Source organism: Phyllobates terribilis, unplaced genomic scaffold, assembly GCF_046119375.1.
Source record: "Phyllobates terribilis strain yellow unplaced genomic scaffold, ASM4611937v1 Scaffold_10__3_contigs__length_209671492, whole genome shotgun sequence".
In the NCBI taxonomy this organism is placed as follows: domain Eukaryota; kingdom Metazoa; phylum Chordata; class Amphibia; order Anura; family Dendrobatidae; genus Phyllobates; species Phyllobates terribilis.
The window spans coordinates 161,248,630-161,267,417 of record NW_027362770.1 but is presented as its reverse complement, the minus strand read 5'-3'; the positions used below and the strand labels follow the sequence as shown (position 1 = coordinate 161,267,417).

At 44.3% G+C, this 18,788-nt stretch overlaps 1 protein-coding gene across 8 annotated transcripts in view; it reads left to right on the top strand.

Annotated features, from left to right (window-relative positions):
- SCUBE1 (signal peptide, CUB domain and EGF like domain containing 1) overlaps positions 1–18,788 on the top strand; it is a 266,638-nt gene that overhangs the window by 134,879 nt on the left and 112,971 nt on the right. For 3 of the 8 annotated variants that reach the window (XM_073650019.1, XM_073650016.1, XM_073650014.1), the window contains exons 5-6: positions 13,225–13,350; positions 17,561–17,677. In XM_073650019.1, coding sequence (XP_073506120.1) covers positions 13,225–13,350; positions 17,561–17,677 — 243 coding nt within the window. The remainder of the gene's footprint in view (positions 1–13,224; positions 13,351–17,560; positions 17,678–18,788) is intronic. The other 5 variants (XM_073650020.1, XM_073650015.1, XM_073650021.1 and 2 more) reach the window with 3 other exon arrangements.

Sequence of the window (18,788 nt, the reverse complement as noted above, 5' to 3'; positions counted from 1 at the left end):
TCTGCCTCAGAGGACTGCTCCCTTTAGCCGCATTCCACAGGTGGCGTCACAAACAGTTTACAAATCCCCTATAAATAATTCCCCTTTTTGTTGACCTCCCTGGGCCATGGACTGGGCCAGCCACCGTGATATCCCCCACCGGCATCCGTAGGCCCAGCTGCCGAGTACCCCACGGCCCGGGGGGCGCGTCACTCTCTCTCATCCTCGCGCTCTCTCTCATCCCCGCGCTCTCTCTCATCCCCGCGCTCTCTCTCATCCCCGCGCTCTCTCTCATCCCCGCGCTCTCTCTCATCCCCGCGCTCTCTCTCATCCCCGCGCTCTCTCTCTCCCCCGCTCTCCCTCTCTCCCCCGCCCGGCTGCCGAGTACCCCACGGCCCGGGGGGCGCGTCACTCTCTCTCATCCTCGCGCTCTCTCTCTCCCCCGCTCTCCCTCGCCTCTCCCTCGCTCTCCCCTCTCCTCTCCCTCTCTCCTCCGCTCTCCCTCTCTCCCCCGCTCTCCCTCTCTCCCCCGCTCTCCCTCTCTCCCCCGCTCTCCCTCTCTCCCCGCTCTTCCTCTCTCCCCCGCTCTTCCTCTCTCCCCCGCTCTTCCTCTCTCCCCCGCTCTTCCTCTCTCCCCCGCTCTCCCTCTCTCCCCCGCTCTCCCTCTCTCCCCCGCTCTTCCTCTCTCCCTCGCTCTTCCTCTCTCCCCCGCTCTCCCTCTCTCCCCTCTTTCTCTCCCCCTCTTTCTCTCCCTCTCCCACACTTTCTTTTTTTCTCTCCCTCTTTCTCTCTCTCCCTCTCTCTCTCCCTCTTTCTCTCTCCCTCTCTTTCTCCCTCTCTTTCTCCCTCTCTTTCTCCCTTTCTTTCTCCCTTTCTTTCTCCCTCTCTTTATCCCTCTTTCTCCCTCTCTTTTTCCCCCTCTTTTTCCCCCTCTTTTTCCCCCTCTTTTTCCCCCTCTTTTTCCCCCTCTTTTTCCCCCTCTTTTTCCCCCTCTTTTTCCCCTCTTTCTCCCCCTCTTTCTCCCCCTCTTTTTCCCCCTCTTTTTTTTCCCCCTCTTTTTTTTCTCCCTCTTTTTTTTTCGCTCTCTCTCTCTTTCTCTCTTTCTCTCTCTTTCTCTCTTTCTCGATTTCTCTTTCTCTCTTTCTCTCTTTTTCTCTCTTTCTCTCTTTCTCTCTTTCTCTCTTTCTCTCTCTTTCTCTCTCTTTCTCTCTTTCTCTCTCTTTCTCTCTCTTTCTCTCTCTTTCTCTCTCTTTCTCTCTCTTTCTCTCTCTTTCTCTCTCTTTCTCTCTCTTTCTCTCTCTCTTCTCTCTCTTTTTCTCTCTCTCTTCCTCTCTTTTTCTCTCTCTCTTCCTCTCTTTTTCTCTCTCTCTTCCTCTCTTTTTCTCTCTCTCTTCCTCTCTTTTTCTCTCTCTCTTCCTCTCTTGTGTGGACGCAGTCTGTCCTCCCTGGGCTTGTAGCTCTGTCTGTGCCGGCCAGATTGTGGGCACTGAGTCTAGACCGGCTCAGGATCTGGCGGACTCTGGGGTCCAGGAGTTTCTCCAGATATCTCTCTAGACTCCGGTACATGGTCAGTCTCTGTGAGGTGATTATATTGTTCCTCCAATCACTGACATACCTCTCCTAGCCCTCGTCTTCCATCTTCCTGATTCTGGCTTTTATCAGGCTGCTCTGATTGGTGTTTTGGTCAGGTTGGGTATGGGTGGGATGTTCTGCGGGTCCTGGTTCGGGTGGACCACCTATATGTAGCAGGGCTTTATGATGATGGGAGCTTGGATTGTTGCTATTTAGGTGAGCCCAGAATGACAGCACCTTCTTCAGAACTGCTAGGTGTAGAGGGAATCTGCCCAGCTCAGCCCGACAGACACTGTTGGTGGTACTCCGATGGACCTGGAGAAGGTGCTTACAGAATTCCAGGTGGAATATTTCTGTTGGGCTGGAATTCCTCATTGACCAGTCTGGATATGTGTGAGGGCCCCATACTTCGCTGCCGTACAGGAGGATTGGGGCGATGATGGTGACTCGCCCCCTGGGCCGTGGGGCACTCGAGACCGGACTTCAATGCTGGGAGTAGTAGTGGCGACCCGGTCCCGTGGCTCAGGGTGGTCAGACCAGTGGCAGTCTATGATGTGCTGTAGGTAATGTCTGACTACGCCACCCGTGGATTGCGGTCAGGGCTAACCGCCGCTGCAGTGCAGACCGCTGAGGCTGATGGTGTTTGCAGCTGAGGTAGTGTTACTCCCCACGGGAAGAGTGCAGCCCCAGGACAGTGTAGAGGATGGTGGGGGTGATGGTGTAGAGAGTCCCAGTGCCGTTAGTGCTGGAGGAGCAAAGAGTACACAGACAACGTACTGCAGTCCAATGTCTTTTACTCACAGTTCATATGCTCCGGGTCACTTCACCGCCAGCCGTGACCACCCAAGCCGTGCAGTGTCCACCAGGTGAGGGACTCAGTCAACCCCCAGGCACTTCAGGAGTATGGTTCAGAGCTCCTTCCTATCCTTCCTTCGGCTCATGCCCCGCCAGTGACCAAGCTTTTGTCCAGCTCCCGCGGGTCTATGCGGGCAAACGTGGGCCCCGTTTCCCGCTACCCTATATGGTATGCCTTCCTAGCAAAGTTTAGCAAGTGATGGTCGCGACCTCCGGTTCTTGGCTGAAGATTATTAGCTTCCACCAAATTGGGATCCGGTACCCTCTTCTTGCCTGACCCGTCACCCGATTCACGTTGGTCCTTAGGGTCCCTTCCACCTTCTTGTTCCTGAGCCCTTCTGTTTCTTGGCCACTTCTTTCCCTTTTCCAGTTCCTTCTCTTCTCCTCAGTTCCTTCTCCTCTCAGGCCCCGGCCTTTTCTCTAGGCCTGCCTCTGAGCAGAGCTCCTACAGAGCCTCTGCTCCCTGTCTTCTCTTCTCTCTGTACTTCGCTGACTGAACTGACCCTGATCTAAGATGGTGCCCACCTTTTATACCTCCCTCTAGAACATGAGCCCAGGTGACCAGCAACCAATGGGCTCCTACCTACGCTCAGGAACTGTCCCCTTCTGCTCCTACATCACTGGGTTTTCCTCCCCCCTCCCCACTCCAGCCAGGGACAGATTCTGTCGTGCCTGCATTACTGTCTAATGGGAGTACCGTTGAGCTGTCCCTCGGAAATGGGGTGTGTGTGCTGCATGCTGCTACCTGAGCCCTGGCCCATACTCCATCCTTACCCGGGAGTGGAATATCACACCTCTGGCAGAGGTGTGCAATACCTCTGTAGCAACCGAGCCCTCGGGGCGCTACAATGGCATCAAAGATTTGTAGCCAGGCCCTCACTGGCGTCTTCAGATGGTAGAGTTTCCTTCAGATAGGAAGTTCTGTGGGCCTTGTCTTTCAGGATCTCTATGGCTTTTGTGAAGCTCCCTGATTAATGGATTTTCAGGCCCACGTAGGTGTATTTCTTGTCTCCTGTAAGAGGGCAGTTGTTTAGCACAAATGAAGGATGCTGGTCCTATCTTGTCTTCTCCTCTGGATCGCCATGATGTTGGTTTTCTTTGGGTTGATGGGTAGTGCCCATGTGGAGCTGAGTTTCTCCAAGATTTAAAGGTTGTCTTAAAGGTTTTTCTCTCTTGTTGGTTATTCATCTTCATGCAGCAGGAATTTCACCTGGGCATCATGGAGTGTAAGACCTGGTGCTGCGGAGGATTCCAGAACGATGGCCAGCTCATTGATGTAAATGTTAAAGAGCATTGGACTTCAGCTGCAGCCCTGTCTGACTCCGCGCCTATGCTGGAAATTAGCCGTTCTTCTCCCGTTCACCCTTTATTCTTCTGCGGTTCTCATTGTAGGAGCTTTTGATGATGTTGTATGTCTTTTTTTCAATTCTACTCTCCAGCAGTTTAAGTAATAGGCCCACGTGCCACATTGAGTCGAAGGGTGTAGATGTGGTGGTTGGTGCGTTGGTTTGGCATGAACCCTTGGCTTGGCTTTTGCTGAGGACATTGTGCTCTGTGATAGATATAGATATATACAGTTGAAACCAGAAGTTTCCATACACTATATAAAAAGACACATATACATGTTTTTCTCAATATCTGACATGAAATCAGAATAAACCTTTCCCGTTTTAGATTAATTAGGTTTACCATAATTTTTAATATTTGCCAAATGCCAGAATATTGAGCGAGAGAGAGAATGTTTTAAGGCATTTTTATTACTTACTGCAAAGTCAAAAGTTTATATACATTTCATTAGTATTTGGTACCATTGCCCTTAAACTGAATGACTTGGGTGAAACGATTGGGATCTCCTTCCACAAGCTTCTCATAATAGTTGGGCGGAATTTGAGCCCATTCCTCCGGACAAAACTGGTGTAACTGATCCAGGTTTGTAGGTCTCCTTGCTCGCTCCGGCCTTTTCAGCTTTGCCCATAAATTTTCAATAGGATTGAGATCAGGGGTTTGTGATGGCCACTCCAAAACATTGACTTTGTTATCTTTAAGCCACTTTGTTACCATTTTTTTCTGTATGCTTCGGGTCATTGTCCATCTGGAAGACCCATTTCCCCCCAACTTTAACTTCCTAGTTGATGTCTTGAGATGTTACTTCAGTATTGCCACATAATCTTCTTTTCTCATGATGCCATCTATTTTGTGAAGTGCACCAGTCCTTCCTGCAGCAAAACAACCCCACAATATAATGATGCCACCCCCGTGTTTCACAGTTGGGATGGTGTTTTTAGGCTTCCAAGCTTCTCCCTTTTTCCTCCAAATGTAACGATGGTCATTATGCCCAAAAAGTTACATTTTAGTTTCATCAGACCCAGGGCTGTGGAGTTGGAGTCTTGGAGTCGGAGTCAGTGTCCATTTTGGTGGAGTCGGAATCGGAGTCTGTATAAAATGGACCGACTCCAACTCCTAAAATATATAATAAATTGGGTACAGAAGTTCAATGCAGTTTGTGGAGAATATTTTTTTCATAAGAATTTGGGAAAGTTATGAAATGTTCTATAAATGTCTGTCCTATTCCTGATCTAAGGGTCTAGACTTTTAGCTGAGATGAATATGTGCTACAGTAAATTTATCACTTAAACATGAGCCATGTGTGAGGGAGTCGGAGTCGTGGAGTCAGAGTCTGAGTTGGAATCGGTGTCATGGAAATTGAGGAGTCGGAGGTTTGGCTTACCGACTCCACAGCCCTGATCAGACCACAGGACATGTCTCCAATTATTAAGGTCTTTGTTCCTGTGTGCATTTGCAAACATTAATCTGGCTTTTTTATGTTTCTTTTGGAGTAATGGTTTCTTCCTGGCAGATTGGCCTTTCAGGCCATGTTGATACAGTACTCGTTTCACTGTGTATATTGCCACAATCTTACCAGCTTCCACCATCATCTTCACAAGGTCTTTTACTTTTATCCTTGGGTTGATATGCACATGTCGGACCAAAGCACGCTCATCTCTGGGACACAGAACCCATCTCCTTCCTGAGTGATATGATGGCTGGAAATTCCCGTCTTGTTTGTACTTGCGTATAATTGTTTGTACAGATGAACGAGGCACCTTCAGGTATCTTGAAATTGTACCCAAGGATGAGCCAGACTTGTGCAAGTCCACAATTCTCTTCCTGATATCTTGTCTGATTTCTTTAGACTTTCCGATGATGCTACACAAAGAAGCAGTGTGTTTCAGGTGTGCACTAAAATACATCCACATCATCAGAAGCTTCCAAACACATGACATCATCATATGGGCAGTTCAGAATTGTTTAAAGGCATAGTAATCTTAGTGTATGTAAACTTTTGACTTTGCAGTAAGTAATAAAAATGCCTTTAAAACATTTTCTCCCTCTCATTATTCTGGCATTTGGCAAATATTGAAAATTATGGTAATCCTAATTGACCTGAAACGGCCCACGTTAGTTTATTGTGTATGGGGGCCTTTACACATATATAAAAATGGTGTCTTGGTAATGGTAAGAGTGTCTTGGAAATTTAAGAAAATTTATTTCATGCCAAAGAAAGCTGATGATCTCTATGGATTAGTTTGGAAATCTGCTCATCATAAATATTTGACAGCAAGAATGTGCCAAGAAAATAAGAGGGCCGCATGATGGCACTGAAAACACTGAAAACACCAGCACTAGACGTTTTCACATATATTTTCTAGTAGTACATGTAATAATAATAATAATCTTTATTTATATAGCGCCAACATATTCTGCAGCGCTTTACATGTAAATATATGAAACACTTAACTTATTGCTCACCTTTAGATTTGTATTTTCTCTCTCCCTGCTTGCAGATGATGCACATAACCTCCCTCCTTCTAGTGTAAAATCCTAAATAGAAGATGGGGAGGAGGGAGATGCAGCTGCAACAATCTGTAAATGTCACATACTGATAGTCTACCTGAATCTGCCATGTGAATGGAGAAATACTGCTCATTGTTACCAATTCTTTATTCATGTCACTGACAGTACGACTAGGTCTATCAGTCCCATAGAAGTGAAAGGGAGCGGTGACCTCCACGCATGCCTGCCACCACTGCATTTACTTTTATACAGATACTTGAGTCACGTAGTTTATTAAATATTCTATGGATAGGTTCTAAATATGTTTAGTGGATAAAACCCCTTTAAATTGCCTCTATTTGTAATGGCCGCCCACTATGTAGAAAATTCATATAGAAAAAGTACCCTTTCTCATAATCCTGTCTTTTGTATTTGGGCCCAAAAGTCAACCAGCCAGAAAGTATATTGTTTAACATTTTCACTGCAAGCATCCGTCTCTAGTAAGAGTATACTGTATGTTGGTCTATTGGATTGTAGTCTCTTTTCTTCTCCATCTGGCCCAGACCACTGCCACGATTTCTCCTTACAACGATTAATTTCTGCACTCAAGTTTCCTATTCCCAATGCTTCTGAGCACCTCTGCACAGTAATAGTAATCTCCTCTGAGTTACGCAAAGTAATAATGTGCCCCACACAATAATAATTTCCTCTTTGTACCCTACAATAATATTGCCCTCCTTTGTGCCACCAAACAGTAATTATGTCCTCTCTGTGTCCCACACAGCACTAGTGCCCCTTTTTGTGCCCATGCGGAATCCATTTCCCCTGTTCTGACCACCACAAAGTAATTCCTTATTTGTGCCCCTAAAAAATGATAGTTACCCACTTTGTGCATTGCTGGCCATGTTCTTAGCTATGCTGATGGACTTGTCAGGGCTAGCCTCTGCCGTAAACCATACTATCGCTGTTATGATTTGGGGAATCCAGCAGGACTCCACCCTTGTCGCTTTTCGGAGAAAGCTCCCATAAAAAGTCAGCAGTATTGAGGCGCATTATGACAATGGTACTCCAGGGCAGACAGAGGGAGAAAGGCTATGTGCACACGTTCAGGATTTTCTGCTGCAAATTCTGATGTATTGGCAGGAAAAACCCTGTGTAAAGTACGCAAATTTTTGTCACTTTTTTTCCATGCGTTGTTGCAGATTTTTTTCCCACATGGGGGACATCTGTTGCAAAATTGCTGCAAGAATTGACAGGCTGCAGAATAAATCTGGAAAGAAAAAAAAAATAGGCAACGTGCGCATAAGACTTGAAGAGTCTGATTTACTTTACTGGTACTACCAAATCCTTTTAGGTTTTGTGCCAAAATTACGCAGAAAAAAAAAAGTGACAAAAATGCAACGTGTGCATATACCCAAAGCCTTCATGGCTGCGAGTGTACAGAAGATAGCAGTGAGTTGTGGAGCATTACTGCATTACAAGGGGCCACCAAGGGCATATTTGGTAGATAAAATAGCCATAAATGGGTTGCCCATCCAAAGGCTACAAGTCTGCAGTCACTTGTGAATCCTCACATCGCACGCTCTATGTGCTGTGAAGATTTTCCAACGCTGACCCTGGGAGCGATTTGCATACATGTGGTTGACGCACCCCCTGGGCCTTGGGGTACTCGGTAGCCGGGCCGGTCGTTGAGGCTGGGGATGTCACAGTGGCAGTGACGCGCTCCGTGACCCAGGGCAGTCAATGAAAAGGGGAATGATTTAATAAAGGGGATTTAAAGTTCTTTTAATGTTCGTGACGCCACCTGTGGTATGCGGCTAAAGGGGGCCGCCGTCCTCTGGAGCTGTTGTTAATGCAGCAGAGTGGGTTTAGCTCACCACAGGTAGAGCTTAGCTCCAGGGCAGTGTTGCTGTTATGGAAATAGCACTCGTGGTACAGTGTAGTTCAGGGGGTGATGGCGCAGCAATAATTCACAGAGACAGTGGGGTGCAGTCTTCAGGGTTTTACTCACAGTTGTGAAGTTCCTCCAGTTACACTTTCCGGATTATAACCGCCCACGTCGTCCTGTGCTTACTCAGGGAGGGGTTCAGCAAACCCTCAGGTACCTCCGGAGTACGTAACGGGACCCCCTTTTGTGTGTTCTTTCTGGCCATCTCGCTGCGCCTCACACCCAGTGTCCCAAGCCAGTGACCGCGAACCTTGTCGGGCGACGTTTTCTCTGTCCCCTGGGTCCTCTATGGCCACCTTTTCGGTGAGTTAGATGTGGCTGTTGGCTGCAGCACCTGAAATGCTGCACCCTCCGGTTCCCTAGTTGAACTTTGCAATTCTCACTAGTTTAGGGGCCGGTCCCCTCTGCGGCCTGATCCCTCCACGTCCTGGTAGGTTCGGGTGTACGGGTGGCCTCCAGCACTTCCTGTACCCCTAGGATCTCCTCTTTCCTTCTGGAGCCTTCCTTCCTGCTCCTCTCCTCTCTTCAGTCAGTCTCACCTCCTGGGCCTCTCACTAGGCCCGCTCCGCCTGAGCAGAGCTCCTGCAGAGCTCCTGCTCCCACTCACTGCTCCCACTCACTGTCTTCCTTCTAGATGGTTCCATCCCTTTTTATACACTTGCCGAAGTGCTCCCCTAAACTCCTTCCTCCACCCACACCCACTACATGGTTCCCCCCACTCCAGCCAGGGACAGGGCTCAGCAGAGGAGCAGCGCATCATTCCCCCTCCTGCTGGTCTGGAGTAGTGTAGCATTGGATGCAGGTGTTTGGGTCCCGGTCAGTACTCCATCCTTACCTGAGAGTGAGATACCACACCTCTGGGTGAGATGCAGTACCTCTGTGGCGACTGAACCCGCAGGGGTGCCACATGGTCATATGCCGACTAGACATGCGTGGACTTGGTCAATACAAGACTTGTCGGAATATAAGGCCACGGCCCCACTATCAGTAATTTGGTCAGTATTTTTTCTCAGGAGTGAGAGACAAAACCAGGAGTGGGTGATAAGTGCAGAATTGGTGACTTGTTTCTAATATACCTTTTCCCTGATTGTTCCTCACCTGGTTTTGGCTCCCACTCCTGAGAAAAAATGCTGACCAAATACTGATAGTGGGGCCGTGGCCTAAGTATGCAAATCGCTGTGAGGATTCACTGCGTACTGTCAGGATTCACAAGTCTGCAGTCAGAGTGACGACAGACTTGTGCCCCAAGGCCCCAAGGCGGATTTCTAACTAGTCTGCAGTGACGTATTCATTCACAAAGCTGAATTATCCAATGGTGGAGGACACTGCGACATCTCAATCATAAAGGTGTAACGTTCCTATGACCTATTTATCGCACCTGAGCATCTAGGATCAGTGGTAGGGGGCAAACAGGAATTGTGACGATGGGTAGTAAGTTGCCCCAAGAGTATTCTTTGTCTTTTACAACCTTCTTACTGATCCCTTGTGCTTTGGTGTGATAACTAGTCAGTAGTAACATATTGATGGTCATAAAGCTGAATTATCCAATGGTAGAGGACACTACGACATCTCATCCATTAAAGGTGTAACATCCCTATAACCTATTCATCGCACCTGAGCAGTGGCAGAGGGACAAACGGGAATAGTAACGATGGGTAGTAGGGGGTTGAAAGAGTATTCTTTGCCCACTTACATGGCCAGGTTTAGTCTAATTTCCAAAAACATTTTGTGCTTATTACGAAAAATGTGAATTTTCATTAGCCTCATGGAAAATTGTCCTCTAAAGGACGCATCTGTATTAGTAAAAAAAAATGTTGCCATCTGCATTATAATACACGTGAGAAGCAACTGAGGTTCACAACCCGTCAGTGTCTCGCAAATGGCCGATTTGTACTTGACACAATAAAAGTTTTAAAACTCCGTTTGATGTCCAGAAGCTTATTGCATCAGATCGGTCATTCAGGCCCATTCTATTTGTGCCGCCACACTAGACCCTTTCAGCCACGTGAATTGTTTGTTTTACCCTCGAGAAACTACAAAGCGCTCTCAGAGACGTCGTCATTCACAGAAAGAAAGGAAGAAGGGGGAAAAAAAAGTTTCTTCAAAAAGTTTTTTTTTTCTTTATTCTTCCCCCTCTCTACATAATTTTCCATTGATGAGGCTAAAACAGTTTTGCTCCCCCTGACAAGATAATTGTTCTTTTTTTCCCACATTGACCAAGGGCTTGTAGCATTTCGGAACGCCTTTAAGGAAAGCGATGCAGAAAATGTTATTGATGGCGTCTCTGTGGAAACCGCATCTTTAGAATAGCACAGTCTTCCATTGTCGTGGACAATTCTGGTCTGTTCCTTGGTTTATCTGCACCCATGAACTCGGTCTTGATCACGGTTTCTACACTTATCTGGAGACCTCAGAAAGTAGCTGAAAACCCCGGAATAGATTTGAGACCTCAGATGTGTGAACTTTTACTAACATGTCTCTAGAAAATGAAATAAAGTAACCTCCCGGTAAAAGTCTTTGAGGATTTTTCTTGACAAATGACATTTAGGGTCCTCTAATTCGGTGAAAGTTGAGTGGCAAACAATATGGCCACCATAGATATTCTGACCAAATGTTTTGACTTGTCAGAAGTTTTGATTGATGATGACCCGGAGCTAAGGCCCCTACTAGTTGCTACAACAAGGAGTGCTCAGTTTCTGATTGCCTATTCTTGGCTCTTAGAAAGTCTATATATTTCTTGCTTCGCTTTCTGATCAGAAATTAAGGTGCACATTGCTCAGTTTAGTGCCTCTTCCCCTTTTGCTTTAGCAATCAGCGGAGGTCTCACAAATCGAAACATGACATGCCCAAAAATTTTTTTTCTAATGTACCCTTTTAATCCATACTATTCTCCTATGTCTGAGGAGTCTGGTCAGAGAACCTTGATGAGTGATGAAGCGTTCATATGTAAGCCACCACTTTTTATCCTGTGACCATCGCTGGACCACAAGCCCTCTTTTTTCTCTTGCTGACATGATAAAGTCATATGGCTAGGCTGCATGTCTTTGCTAATCCTCCAGACAAGGCCTCGGTCTGAGGTGTAATGACAGATGTGCTTTTCCTGGCCGGCACGCAGAGCAGGAGTATCCCGTGAACCTAAAATCACAATCCCATCTGCAGGGGATGATTGTATTGTTACCAAGGCTGTTTTATTTAGGAATTGGAACCATATGGACTTGCTGCGTAGACTTTAATTTGTTTATGTAGTGGCATGTGACCGGTACAATCTATTCTATCATACATCCAGCATTAGGAGGGGTGATGGAGATATCGCTGAGCTTCCAGACTGTGCATTACATCCCCCACACTATAAGCACTTTAGCCAAGCATTTTTTTTACTATATTTTTCTAGAATACAAATGTATCTTTATGAACTTTTACCTTTTATTTGAAAGTCTAATAATGGGTATACAAGCCACATAATGACAACATAAGTTGGATATACTGTGAAATTCAGCATCGAGATGATGATGGGCAGACATCCCGTATTAGCCCAGTTGGAATTGGTTTGTTTGAAAAACAAAAATGAGGCAGTAATGGGGGCAAAGTCCACCCCTGATTTTAAAATAACATGCTTCTCTGTTTGTTTATTAGAAACAGTGAAGGGAAACATTGCAAGTTTTGTTGAACATGTCCAAAAATGTACCAATGGGGCTAATCATGCATGTATCCTCGGGAGAGAGGGAGCAAAGCCTGATCCATTAGTATAATCAGGGGTGTAGCTTGTCCGGGCTGGGACCCTGGATGTGGTGTGCCAACAAGTGTCTCTGCCTTTCACCAGGGTATTTAGATCATTCTTGAAACTTTTCGAAACTTGCTTTGAGAAAGTGAATTTTAGTGTGCTCAGTTTTGAAAATTTTTGGTTCTGACATTGCCCCTTTAATATATCACTCCCCTTTGATGATCACCCTCTGCCCACTCAAGATCAATTCTCTAGCCGCTCGATATATCAGCATTTCCTCCCCAAAATGCTGGGGCTCAAGATATCTACCAGAATAGCTAATTTCTGGAACGTTTTTGAATTGGACCAAGCCTAACTCCTCCGAAATTTTGGGAGGTCTCCCCCTTTTTTTTTCCATGGTGTTGGCAAACATGATTAAGATACAGGGCCAGGGCAGCAAACTGAATCTTTGCCTCCGCGATGGATATGCTCTCTACACCTCTGTTTTAAAAAGTAGTGAGAACCTTGCAAAGATCCCCAAGTCTTACACCAATAGCGTATAGATGGTGGCAGACAACTACCAATTTCTTCTTTCGCACATTGATAGTGGTGTAACGGTGCTAGCCAAAACCAAGTGAGGTCCCCATTTTAATTTTTAAAGTGTGGTCTTTTCAATTCTCTGTATATACCTGAATACACTAGACTGGCACTTTGGCAGGTCAGCGGACACAATTTTTCCAATGGTTCATCTTTGGTAGATGATGAAACATCAGCAAACGCTAAAGTCCTCAGGCCAAGACGGAGCTGTAGAGTGGTATCAGGTAATCATGTCTTAGCCACTCCATTCAACTTGCGTTGCTTTTTCACAGCAGTTGATATTCCCTCATCCTTTATATAAAAAGTAGGAGTATTACTGATTTAGAGGGCAAGATGCACATTACACAACTTGGCCAAACCTTTCGATGTATTAGCCAACCATATAATGTCTATGGAGTCACTCTGCTCTTAGATCTCATGATGCTCGATCCTTCGGTCCCACAAGAGAGAGATTGCAGCCAGTAAAGTCTGGTAATGGATTAATTCCTTCTCCCCATTGAAATGAACATTCATGACCTTGAGGGGATCAGGAGCATTTGACCAACAGTGAGTTGAAAGGGTTAGGTCACAAATGTATGATCTTTGTGACCACTATTGATCACAAGTGGATCAGTGGTGGATAAGTGATAAATGTAAGACCTTTATGTTGAAAGGCTGTATGCAATATTTTAAAACTTTATAAAATTATTTAGGTCTCCTAGAATTTCTTCCCCTTGATGTGTTTCTCTGTTTTTCACAGAAGGCATGAATTGCATGAACAAAGATCATGACTGCGCCCATATCTGCCGAGAGACGCCAAAAGTCGGAGTGGCATGTGAGTGTCGTCCAGGCTTCGAACTTGCAAAGAACCAGAGGGACTGTACATGTAGGTAGCTGACGTTTTTTTTTCATTCACATATCTAAATTCTCCAAGGCTCTCTCCTTTCTAGTTCCCTTATAATCTCCTGCTGTATCAGCTGTTTAGCTATGGTGCGCTGCTCAGTTGGGTAGCAGCTGAGCAACATTTTTTGGCAACATCCATGAAACAGTGTAGGGAGCTGTCGTGTTCTACTCCTATACACTGTTAACATCTGGCTGCCGCCGGAGCTGATGGCAAGTAATCGGTGGGGGTGTAGGGCGTCAGAGCCGTACCGATCTACCATTGATGATTTATCCTGTGGATAGGTCACAACCCCTTTAACTAGTCAAGGGAATGTTCAGTTTGTTGACAATTTACCAAAATTTTAGAATGCTATGAAATCCCAAATTGAGTAATTCTCTCCTTTCTGATTTCTGCCCAGCTCTTGTGCCATCTCTTCCCAGGTCCAAAAAAAACCCTCTCTACAGTACTTTTGGGGTATTAGATCTCTCTTGAGTCTGTAATCTAGAATCCATTTTTTATTTTATGTCATTTTAATATACACTATTAGCATGGAGAGCGGAGGACCTGACCCGTCCTGCATTACACAGACAAGCAATTAATGCTAATGGGCAGTGCGTAATGCTTAGGTTTACCTGCGGAGGCACTGCAGGTAATTGAATACTTACAACTGAAGTTTCCCCAATGATCACAGCTGATGGGGGGGGGAAACTTTATAGTCAAGGAAACATTTAATTGAGAATTATCTAAAGAAGAGAACCCTTTTAAAAAAGAATGCAATTAGACATCATCCTACTTGTTTGTTATTGGCATATTTGTGAGCCGTCTATCATGTTAATATTGGCCTTTCTTCCTTATAAATGCTTCACATTCTTGGCTTGCCACCTACATCTTAATGAACCCTATTTGTATAAAATTCCTTTATCTTAAATGATTTGAGCGAACAATGCCAGATAAACATGAAGCATCAAGAAAGGATGCCGCCCCAGGTGATTGATAATTACCCATCTATCTAGAGATACCCCTTTTGATGTTTATAATCATTTGGATCGCCTGCCTTAAAAAAAAAATAAAATAAAATAAAAAGTTAAGTCTGTGTCACTATGGGATAAACATTGACATCATCCTGTGATATGTGGTTGGCTGCAGCCTTTGACGCTCAAGGACACTTCACATGTCCTTCACGATGTTTTTTTGAGTGGTCAATGGTCAACCACATTCTCCCCTTCTTTTTGCCTAAATGCCACTTGAAAGCTCTTGAAGATTTGTTGCACACAACGTCCCAAGCTTGAGTGTCTTGGAACATATATGAAGGTTTATGACAAGGGTCGACTTCTAGCCAAGTCTAAGGTCAGGGTCGGTCTATGACTTTGGTTACTCAACACTGACCAAATGTTAGACCTCATACTAGGACTATTCCAGAAGAGCAATATCTTTTTCATCTGTTGTCAAATTACATATGGAGTCCCCCATTCAGTCTTGCTTTGAAAAGGAAAAGAAAAAATCACCAAAGGTGGACAACCCGTTTTAAGGTGAGCTTGCTGTTTATTGCCCAAGGGCTATCAATCTCCCCCATATACACATGGAAATGGCTTCATCGAGAGTGCATTTGTTTTCAATGGTGAAAAAGGAGTAAGTTGACGGTAGATAGTGGCTGATCTTCCTTAAAAGCCAAAAAATCGATATGAGAACAATTCTAAAAGCCTGATCCTCCTTTTCTCCAACATCTGCCATTGTGGGATTGGGGTAAACGCTATAAATATTGGTTGGTTGGCCACTGTGGTCACATAACACTTAATTCACATGACTGTCAAAGTGTAGAGGAACTGAGACCATCATGTTGAAATTATTAAGGAGCGTATATTACATATGGTTGCAATTAAAATTATTTAACCCCCAGTGCACATTAGGTTTATTGGCAAAATTTGCAACGTTCTGCTGTTTGCAATAAACTAATGAAACGAGAAATCTAAATATCTAAACATAACCAATAAAACAAGTGGTTTCTCCAAATTCAGTGGAAAATGCCAGTCTCAGAATTATTCACCACCTCCATGACAAGCATCTTTAGTACATAGTAGACCCCCTCTGACTGTTATGACCTGCTGCAGATGTTATATATAGCCAGACACCAGCTTGTAGCATTGTTCCTGAGAAAAGTGAGCCCATTCCTCATGTGCAGTGGTCTCCAAGTAACTGGATTCATGTCATGGTTCATTTCATATGACTGTGATGGCAACTCCAGAATCTTTCAGGACTTCTGAATCTAAGTCTTGGTGGCTTAAGATCATTGTCTTGTCAGAAGGTCCAATTACACTCATGCTTCCACTTCTTCACAGTCGGCAAGACATTTTTCCTAGAATTTCTTCATATTTGATTGAATCTATATTGCCCTACTGTCCTAGACAAACTGCAGGTACCAGTGACAGAGGAAGCAAAGCAGCCCCAGAGCCGAGTCACCACCATACTACACTGTAGGCATCACCAAGTCAGTCATGTTTCACTGCAAGCATCACTGAGACCCCTCTATGCTACACTGCATCACTTAACCACCTATATCACTGTAGATGTCGCTGAACTAATGCAATGCTTCACTATAGATATCAGTGAATCACCGCCATGTTTCATTATAGATATTACTGAGCCACCACCATACTTCACTGTAGGCATCACTGAGCCAGCACCATGCTTCACTGTTTAAATTACTGGGCCACCACAATGCTTCATTGTAGGCAACACCCAGCCACCACAATGCTTCACTGTAGGAATTACCGAACCACCACCATGCTTCACTGTAGATATCACCGAACCACTGCCATGGTCCAATGTAGATCACTGAGCTACTGTCATTCTTGACTGTGAGCATCACCGATCCACCACCATACTTCATTGTAGGCATCACTGAACCATCGTAATGCTTTACCGTAGGCATTACCGTGCCACTGCCATGCTTCATTGTAGGCATCACCGAGCCATCGTCATGCTTTACTGTAGGCATTACTGAGCCACCTCTATGCTTCACTGTAGATATCATCAAGCCATTGTCATGCTTTACTGTAGGCATCACCGAACCACCATCATGCTTTACTGCACATAAGGTTTTATTTTCAGCGTATGCTTAATACTTATTACTTAGTATGCTCTTTACTAGATAAACTGAAACCTCAGGACCTGCTGCCTCAAATCTTGCTGCAGGTTTTTACAGTGCCTCCTCGGTGACTGGAGGGGCACCCGGTGACCATTTCCTCTTTCTGCCACATCCAGGTAGTGCAGCCAACTTTCCATTAACTTTGAACTTGAGAACTCTGCTTCCAGCTGTATCTCTAGGAACATTCATTGCCTTTCTATCTTTTCTATCCTTTTCCTGGTTTGTACAACTCTCTTGAAAACCTACAAATATTAGTGAATTGGAAGCCATTGCCCAAGAGGAATGGTATAAGATTCCCCAAACGGTTGTCTGGCTATACATCACGTCTGCAGCAGGTCATAACAGCCAGAGGGGTTCCACTAAACTAGGAGTCCCATTTAGGAACTTTTGTGGGATTATATTAAGGCATTATCATAGGTCATCACTTAAAAGGGTTGTCCCATCCCTTTTTTTTATATATATATATATATATATATATATATATATATATATATATATATATATATATATATATATATATATATATATATATATATATATATATATATATATATATATATATATATATATATATATATATATATATATATATCAGAACTCACGCCTGACCATGGCTCACTTCTGTTAGTATGCCTTCGCTCAACCCCCATTTCCGTGATTGGGGATACGCTGCAATATCTGACACAGCTGGTGGGCAAAATTTAACATTGGTTCTGAAAAAACTGCACCCCTCTTTTTTTTTATGTAGTCCTGGACAACTCCTTTAACATTCATGCTGATCTCGGAAGTGATTGCTGGAAGTTATGGTCTGTTTAAATGAGTTTCCTGTAGGATTGTTTAGTCATGTCTGGCCGTTTTACATCGGCACAGCCTGACCAATCAATCCTGATATCCCGATTTTAGTGTATTTTTTATGGTGTTACCGCAATGTAAACGCAGACCCTGCAAAAGGGGAAATGAGTAATACTTGGAAATTGGATCAATTTGTTCTCTTCTCTCATTAGCCGCTATTTATTTGTCATTAACATTTCTGTTTATGTTTGCACATGTATTTTGGGGTCTAAATAGTAACCTGTAATTACGGAAATGGAGGCTGCCAGCACACCTGCGACGACACGGAGACGGGCCCAGTGTGTGGTTGCCACCAGAAATATGCCCTTCACTCAGACGGTAGAACGTGCATCGGTAAGTTCCCACCAGGGTTTTAACTGTGAGGATAAACCCTTTCGAATGCTCACAATTTCTTGTAGGAAACTATTGCAATTCTAAAAAAAAATAATAATAATAAAAAAAAACTACTACTATGTGGAAAATAAACTTCAGCCCCATTTTTACACAATTTTTTGCAATTTTTATTTTCTTAAACATTTTTTGTTCTATTTTTATGGTTTAGTAGGAAAAAATGTAGTTTGTGCGGTGAGTAAAAAAATGTAGGGACAAGGTGTAATAAAAAGGGTTTGTGTATTGTTATAGGAACAGATAGATAATAGATGGGTATTGGCTAGCTGGATAGATAATAGATGGGTATTGGGTAGATGGATAGATATGAGATGGGTATTGGGTAGATGGATAGGTGCGAGATGGGTGTTGGGTAGATGGATAGATACGAGATGGATATTGGATACATGAATAGGTATGAGATGGGTATAGGGTAGATGGATAGACACAAAATGGGTATTGGGTAGATGGATAGATACAAGATGGGTATTGGGTAGATGGATAGATACGAGATGGGTATTGTATAGATAGGTATAAGATGGGTATTGGGTAGATATGAGATGGGTTTTGGGTAGATGGATAGATATGAAATGGGTATTGGATAGATGGATAGATACATGATGGGTATTGGTTAGATGGTTAGGTACAAGATGGGTATTGGATATATGGATAGGTACAAGATGGGTATTGGGTATATATGAGATGGGTATTGGGTAGGTGGCTAGATACAAGATGGGTATTAGGTAGCTAGATAGATACGAGATGTGTGTTGGATAGATAGATAGATAGATAGATATGAGATGGGTATTGGGTAGATGGATAGATACGAGATGGGTATTGGGTAGCTAGATAGATACAAGATGTGTGTTGGATAGATGGATAGATAAGAGATGGGTGTTGGATAGATATGAGATGGGTATTGGGTAGATGGATAGATACGAGATGGATATTGGATACATGAATAGGTATGAGATGGGTATAGGGTAGATGGATAGACACAAAATGGGTATTGGGTAGATGGATAGATACAAGATGGGTATTGGGTAGATGGATAGATACGAGATGGGTATTGTATACA